An 8218-nucleotide genomic window follows, 5' to 3' on the forward strand; every position below is an offset into this window, starting at 1 on the left:
GGGGCTTAGAGTCTCTGTGCAGCAGGAGGTCAGTGCAGCGAGTTAGACAAGTAAGTGATGTGTCCCCGTTCACGTCCTTAGCAGTCGTTTTGATCCATGTGGAGAGGTTGAGTTGAAAGCTAGGACTCAGCTGTAGGAGACGACTGCTGTGTCCAGTTAAGTGGTGGTGGTGGGAGTGAATTCATGTTGATGCAGAGTCCCCGAAATGTAAGTCACAGCTGCAGTTTGTTTCTGGTTTGCTGCTTACTAATGTCTGTTGCTATGTCAGCGCCACACTGATGATGTTTAGCCTGTAGGAGAATTTCCGAGTTTCCCGGCGGCACCACTGCGCTTCCCCGTTGCGGGGTCACGTGACCCTCTCCACAGCAGTACCTCTTTGTGCACCTGCTTTCCATTATGTTGAAAAACTAATTCTTCTTTTTTTTCCAAGAGTAAAGAAACCCTGTTCATCCCCTCTGAAAATGAGAAGATTTCTAAACAGCTCCACCTTTGCTATAACATTGTAAAAAATTATTATATCCGAATTTCAAGTAATAACCAAACCATTTCTGGATGGGAGAATGGTGTGTGGAGAATGGAATCCATATTCAGAAAAGTTGAAACAGATTGGAACATGGTAACGTAATGCATGAAACTGTTTAAAATCTTAGTCATTCTTTAAACAAATAGAGATTGGCTTCATTTGTCACTTGGTCTTAATGTAAAAACTAATATGAGAATTATGTTTAGTTATCCTTAAACTTGTAAAAGAAGATCCTGCTCCCAATGTTTAATGAAAAGTCCATTAGAAATTTGTGTGTGCGTATCAAGAAAGTACCTGTTTTCATCAGAGGCCAAATTTAATTCTTTCGTGGCGGGGGCGGTGGGGGGGGAAATGTGTACTAGCAACTCATGTAACTACTTTTTGCGTGAATATGTGGAGTATATTGTTACCCATTTCCTTTGTGGATATGTATTGATTGCCTGCTACAAAGCAAGCTACTAGGTACCATAACATTTCGTTCAGAGTCCCAAGAGCTAACCATTCGACATGCTTCCATTTCAAGGGATTGTGGCTGGTTGAGCAGCAAGATTGGTTTATTTCTTCTGTTTCCTCTAAAATAATGGAAGAAACGGATGCTGGGACTGTGGTGATTCATTGTACCAATGTGTACATTGTTGTCACATGGTATCTGTAATAAGAAAGAGACTTTGCTTTTAAACTATCCCCTCCCTTAGAAAAACTCACCAAAAATAAGTGCAGAGCTACTCACATGCCCTCCCTAGATCTGACGCTATTACTGATAGATTTCATGGGAGTGAACGAGCTTATGGGCCTGTTTAACCTGCCAGGTGAGAGGTGTGAAGTTGTTCACTTGTGAGACACTCAAGTGGATGTAGCAGGAGAGTCACGGATGAGCAGCTGCTGGTGTTTTTGAGCATCAGCACCATGCTTATCCTTGTGCTAGGCGTTCCCCAGCGTGCAGGCTCTTGGTCCTGACCCGCAAGCACCTGCTGTGCCCACTCGCAGTGCCCACAAGGACGCAAGCGCACTGGCATGGAAACTCCTGGAGGGAGACACACCCTGGTTGCAGGAGCCGGGCAGAGAGAGCTCCGTGGAGCGGGCGGCACTGGAGCCCAGCGCTGGGAGGAGAGGGGTGCGGCTAGACAGGAGCGGCCGCGCGTCCAGACCTCTGAGTAGGTCTCACGGCCAGGCGGGTGTATTGTGTGGGAGAGCTTCTGAGTAAGGTAAATGAGATGTGAGGGCCATTACATGCAGACACGCCTACTCAAGTGTATGCCTTCATGTACTTTTACAAGAGGCCCTGTTTTGTTTTTTGTTTTTTTAAAGCTGAATGAATACATTTCCAGTTCTAAATGAAAAATGCTAGAATTGTAACTGTACGTGTAGAAACTGGTAATTCAGAAGCAATACATTGCCTTTAAAAACGTGGGTTTTCCACCTGAACCCGTATTTTCGCTCTGTCCTATTTCCCCGCTAGGGACTCTGACTGCACCAGAAGCAGGACCCGTCTCCCCCACACTCTTCCTCGCAGTCTCCTTGCGGGGGCCATGGCGGGGCACGTGCAGCGGTCGGTGGGTGTCAAGAAAAGGCCTTTCCCTCTCCCAGGAGCACAGAGACTCGCTGAATATAGCATTCAGCGATGTCTGGATTTGAAAGGAACGTAAAAAGCTAGAGAGTTTACTAAGAGTTCACTTTTTAAGGGGCACTTTCTAGATGTTCTTAGATGCTCGGTATTTTTGAACAGTTTTATTCTCTTTGCCACTAGAGTCACCTTAATACTTTTTGATGCATGACATGATGTCAGGAATTGATGCAGTCATTCAGAATCAGACGCTGTGCTCAGCGTTTAGGATCTAGTGGTGAATTTCGAGGCAGACCTGAAGCGAGGGTCCACTTGTGCCAGAGGAAGACACGCGGACTGGCTGCGGAGACGAGCGAGGGAAGCGCCGTGTGAGACGGAGGAGCCGCCGGGTCCGGGGGCCTGGCAGGGGGAGGGAGGTGTGTGCCGGCCTTGGAGGCGGCAGCAGAGGAGCCTCTCAGAGCGCGACGTGAGCAACACTGGATGCAGACGCACCGACCTGAGAAACAGCCGCAGGCTCAGAGAAGGGGGTCGTGGGGAATATGGGGAAGGAAGGTCAGAGGGGTGAACGGTCAGGCCCCAGCGGCTTGGGTGCCCTTGCAGTTATGCAGTAGGAAACAACGCAGGCGGTCAGGCGAGGGAAGCCCATCATCACACTGGCCATCCAGAGGCTGCGAATGGAAGCATGGGAAGTGTGGACGAGACAGTGGGAACTGACGGTGTTCATGACAGACCTCAGCGAGAAAATGGAATAACTAGAAATAAGATTCCTGAGCAAGGGCAATGAACTCGCATTGGAGGAAGACTTGAAATACAGCTGCTCTGCTGGAGACGCAGGCATGACTGCACGGTGAACTTAATTAGAGCTCGTTCAGCAGCCTCAGCAGAATGCTGATTTTTAAGAGCATGCTAGAGAACCACTTCAGACAAGAGCAGTACACACCAGACCTCCAGGAAACCAGAGCAGCGGGCTGACCAGCCTGGCATGTAGTCATCAGAAAATTGTTCCGTGAAGGTCTTCACAAGAATGGGAGATAGGGGAGGAAGCTGACTTGCATGTTGCTCTCAGTCTTGAGGGCAGTGGTCACAGCCACACCCCGCAGGACCGGTTCTGTCAGGGGTACCTCGTGAACAGCACGGCTTGTCCCCAGCCTGGCGATCTCGCCCCTCTTCTCAGGTGGTCTTGTGCCTTCTGTCCTCACAGATGCTGGAGCAGGGCCAGGGCACCTCACCTATGAGTTTAAAAGGCAACACAGACCAGGCAGCAGTTACAAAAGTGCTTTTTTTTCACCTTTAGAGCAAATAGTTGACTAAGAGGTTATAAAGTATTTTTTTCTTCTAAATAAATTATAATTATTAGTTCTGTTGGTTTTACACATAGACAGGACTACAATTGGAGGTTTATGTAAATCCTGTTGTTTTGATTAAGTTACTTAACTGAGTATACTCTATATAGTAACATCCTACTGCCTCTAAAAATGCTGAGTTAAATAAGTTGGCTAAAATGCTACAGATAGAATATATTGTGCAAAAAAGATGACATGAATTTTCAATAGAAATAGGACCTGTTTTATCTCCATGTGCTCTTCTTTAACCTAAGGGAACTTTTATTTGCTCACAGTGTGTTTAAAGGTTTATTTAAGCATTTAAGAATTCAATGATGAATTCTGTCTTTTAACTTTTTAGAGTCATTAAAAACTGATGCCTTTAGAACTGAAAAATGTGAGTCCTAGAAAAAGCAATTCTTAGACAGGTTCAATAGCTATGAGAAACCTTTTGTGACAGTTAAAACAGTTCTGGCCCAGACCCACCTGATACAATGAAGGCAGGTCTTAGGGGCAGCTCGAAATTTGAGATTAACCTGACTTGACTATCCTGTTTTATATGCCGACACTTTTATGCGGGGGCATTTGAAGCTACTGAGCTCTGAAAACACACAGGACGTAGAAGACACACAGAAGTAAGATCACTTTCCCCCAGTCTTTTCATTTCTTTCCACCACCTTTCTTCTAGTAACCCCTCTGTTTGGCTCATTGTTTTCAGATGACCCCCTTTACTAACCTCTGCTTTGGAGGAGTAGTGAAGTCATGGATAACCCATACAGGCCCTGTCGTTCAGCAGAGGTGAACCCTCTGGCCCCCAGGAGCACAGGTGCAGCCCTGAGCCTAGGTCCCCTGCAGGGAGGCTGCGGTGGCCGCCCGCGGGCCGAGGTCCTGGAGTTGGGCAGGCGGCAGCGCCCACACCCAGGTCTGCTCTGCAGAACAACAGTGGGGGGGGGTGTGTTTCTGGTCTCAGGAGGTTAAGTCGTTTTCCTTGGAGACTGATTGTTTAATGATTTTATTATCACCACCTCGCTGATTCTGAGAACTCAGATTAGCTGACACATTTAACCTGAAAGAAAACTAACTATAGGTCACCGAGTAGAATGAAATATCAGTAGCGTGCTGGCAGTGATTGACTTCTTACTTGACTGAAAACTAGAATAGTATGGAATTGGATGGCAGGTGTGCTTCTTGTGGTACTTCCAGCTGTTTGCCCCTGAGAAGTAGATTAGATGTTTCTGAAAGAGTGTATGTGTGTGTGCAGATTTCTGGTGCAAATAAATAGTGTTTATTAAACCCTGTAAATCCAGAACCTATGCCCTAGAGAGTAGTTTATGATTTGGTAAAGTTACATAATATAAGTACGTCTGAAATAGTTATACTTGGGTTACAGAGTATTGGCAGTTCAAGGTGGGATGAAATTCTGGAGGACCATGAAAGCCAAGAGTTTGGATGTAATGTAAGAGGCAGGCAGTTGGTGTGAGTTCTAGACCAGGCAACTGATATGAAGGAAGTGGGATTTAAAAAGCGTTAATTAGGCAGTTGCAGAAAAATGAGAGTAAAGTCATGACCATATTGACAAGTGCCATATAATTGAGGAAAGAGGTTTTCGGTTTTTTCTTTCCCCCATGACTTATAATGCCCAGATTGTTGTGTGGGGAGTTTGGACACTGGGCATAAATGATTAGAGAGTCAGATTCTCAGGGGGTTGAGCCGGGGTGAGTGGACATCCGTTTTCGTATCAGCATTTGCAGAGTGTAGATGAACCTGTGAGAGCAGATGGACTGGAGGCTTCAATGAACCTGGACGCCTCCTCTAGCATGTTGACAGGGGAGCGTCCTGTTCAGAGAGGCACGAGAGGAGCGTGGACATGACCTTTTTAACCAGCACCATTACTTTAGCAGTGACTGAGGTATTTCTTGGTTTATAGGGTGTGGCCCATCTCATTCTAGGAAAGCTTATCTGAAAATCCAGGCTTAGAAAAGAAGATAAATTAAGGAATAATTGCATTTAAGAGGACTCTTCATTTTCATCCAGATTCATCATAAAGTTCGTTTTAAATAGCTGGACTTAATCACTTAAAAGAGAATATAATTCACCAAAATTTGGTTAGCGCACAGCCTTAGGGCTATACTAATTCCTGCACCTATCATTCAAATATTATCTTCCATCCCTAGCAAGAGATGCTAGTAACATGAAAAATTGTTAGCAGTAAAAATCTTTGCAGTGGGGAAAAATGAGGTTTTTAATAACCAGTTGTTCATAGTACATGTGATGGACTCTGACGATCTGTGCTCTTACACTGTTTGATTATTTCTGACAGTCCCTTTTTCCCTTCCCTCTTTACAGGTGTATTTAGCCCGCAAGGAAGGATCATCTTACGCTTACATTTCCTGGAAGTTTGAATGTGGGTCAGTTGGCCTAAAAGTGGATAGTATTTCCATTCGGACAAGTAGTCAGACCTTTGAGACCGGGACAGTACAGTGGAAACTGAGATCTGATACCACACAAGCGGAACTGACAGGCGGTAAGCATCTGACTGGAGAACTGATCATAAAGGGTGTGTTTAATGCTCTGAAGAGCAATTGTACTTATTTGAAATGTAGTTAAGGGTTTTTATTACCCTGGAGTTATTCATACTACTACAGTTAAAAAAAAAATGTTTCATTTAAAGCCTGTAGTTTAACCTCATTATAATAAAAGGCCTCATGTTTCTTATTGTAAAGCACAAATGGAAAGAGAAAAATCATTTCTTTTTCAGAGGACACATTTCCTCCATAAAGAATAATTTGTATTTATTTTTTAAGGGTTGATTTTTACCTATAAGGTAGTTATATAAAATGCATTCAAAGCTATCTCTGTGTTCTTATCGAAAGCCAAGTGTTAATTTTTTTTTTCCTCCAATAGATAAAACACTTCGCTCCTATCACGACTTTTCTGGGGCCACTGAAGTTACTCTGGAAGCAAAATTAAGCAGAGGAGATGGTGTTGTTGCTTGGCAACACACCCAGCTGTTTAGACAAAGCTTAAACGACCATGAAGAAAATTGTTTGGAGATAATTATAAAATTCAGTGACCTTTGAGAACCTGAACATTACAGAGAAGCTGGCAGTAATCGAGGACAGAGCTTGTTCTAAAGTAGTCTGTGGGTGCCGTGCATGCTTAGTTGGCAGTCTGCTCCCCTCTGGTAGCACATTTCCCTGTTGGCTATCCATCATGTAACCCTCATGAAAATATGTCTTTATACCATGGACCATAATGAAACCTCGAATTAAAAGCTCCCTTCCATATGTGACTCTGATTTGGAGTGAAATCTTAGTGCCCCACTATGAGAATTTAACTTAAAAATTGTAATTGTTGGCTTTAAAAGTAAAGTGAAGGTATTCATGACTAAATGCTATTCAGGATTATGATGAAATCTTCAGCTAATAATAGTAATTTGACAGTTTCTGATCAGCCTTTAATTTTTCCATAAGTAGCTGAAATAGATTTCCTAAGGTTTTAAATTTTTAATAAATGTGAACATGAATCTCATGTTATAATGCATGAAAATTTTTATGATTGTAAATATGTAGGCATTTAAGAAATAAATTATTTTGCGTTACATCTTTTTTAGTGGTTACTTTGGCTAAATAAAAATCTTAAGTATGCTAAACATTGAAAACCACTTGAATAGCCAAGAATTATGAAAACAACATTGCATAAATTCAAAGATATATTATAAATCCATGGTATGTGGGCACTTCTGAAAATGCTTTACTGTTGAGTTTATTTTTGAGTATTTTTATCTACCTCATTGAATAAAGTGTTTTTTCTTGACTTTGAAACTATGTAACTGTATTATTCAGTATCCATAAATATATCAAGAGTTTTCATGCTGTGCTGGGTGTAACTTCTCCAGTTAAACTGAGTAAACATGTGTGAAGTGTTTGTGTGCAGGAGTGCTGGGGGCGGTGAGAAGGATGACCCCTGCAGCCCCAACCCGCAGAGGCCTGTGTTGGCAGTCTGCAGAGGGGGTGCCCAGTTCTCCTGGCCAGAAAAGTACCTTCTCAGACTTTCTCACCCTGTGTCGCCCAGTAACACGTTTACAAGCATAAAATACCTACTGAAATTCTGAAACAATGGTATTATATTTTGTTTTTAATTGTAGTCAAACTCTGTTGAGGATCACTTTCTTGCTGAAAACTTACATTTAAAAGAAAAGTAGCTTGTACCTCTAAATTTATTAATATGTCTTGAATATTAGAAATTTTTCTGGAACTCTCAAACTCTGAAGTTAATCACAGATCATGGAGTGGCCAAATAGGTAAACTTGGGGAGACCTGACTCCCACCTATCTTGTGAAGTGTCTGGTTTCAGCACAGTAAGCATTTGGGTGGTAAATGGACCAAGACTCCTTGTGAGAAAAACTTGAGCAGGACAAGCAGTCTCATAAAGACGCTTGCTCCTTGAAAGAAAAGCTATGACAAACCTAGACAATACATTAAAAAGCAGAGACGTCACTTTGCCAACAAAGGTCCGTCTAGTCAAAGCTATGGTTTTTCCAGTAGGCATGTGTGGATGTGAGAGTTGGACCATAAAGAAAGCTGAGTGCCGAAGAATTGATGCTTTTGAACTGTGGTGTTGGAGAAGACTCTTGAGAGTCCCTTGGACTGCAAGGAGATCCAACCAGTCCATTCTAAAGGAGATCAGTTCTGAATATTCACTGGAAGGACTGGTGCTGAAGCTGAAACTCCAATCTTTGGCCACCTGATGCGAAGAACTGACTCCTTGGAAAAGACCCTGATGCTGGGAGGGATTGGGGGCAGGAGG

At 43.3% G+C, this 8218-nt stretch overlaps 1 protein-coding gene across 5 annotated transcripts in view; it reads left to right on the forward strand.

The window, feature by feature from the left end:
• Nucleotides 1-7233, forward strand: part of NGLY1 (N-glycanase 1) — a 58352-nt gene extending 51119 nt beyond the window's left edge. For 4 of the 5 annotated variants that reach the window (XM_061404681.1, XM_061404680.1, XM_061404683.1 and 1 more), the window contains exons 10-12: nucleotides 431-616; nucleotides 5756-5933; nucleotides 6314-7233. In XM_061404681.1, coding sequence (XP_061260665.1) covers nucleotides 431-616; nucleotides 5756-5933; nucleotides 6314-6489 — 540 coding nt within the window. In that variant the 3' untranslated portion in view covers nucleotides 6490-7233. The remainder of the gene's footprint in view (nucleotides 1-430; nucleotides 617-5755; nucleotides 5934-6313) is intronic. The other variant, XM_061404684.1, reaches the window with a different exon arrangement.
• Nucleotides 7234-8218: the final 985 nt, after the last annotated feature.

The sequence above is a fragment of the Bos javanicus genome, chromosome 27, assembly GCF_032452875.1.
Source record: "Bos javanicus breed banteng chromosome 27, ARS-OSU_banteng_1.0, whole genome shotgun sequence".
NCBI classification, from domain to species: Eukaryota; Metazoa; Chordata; class Mammalia; order Artiodactyla; family Bovidae; genus Bos; species Bos javanicus.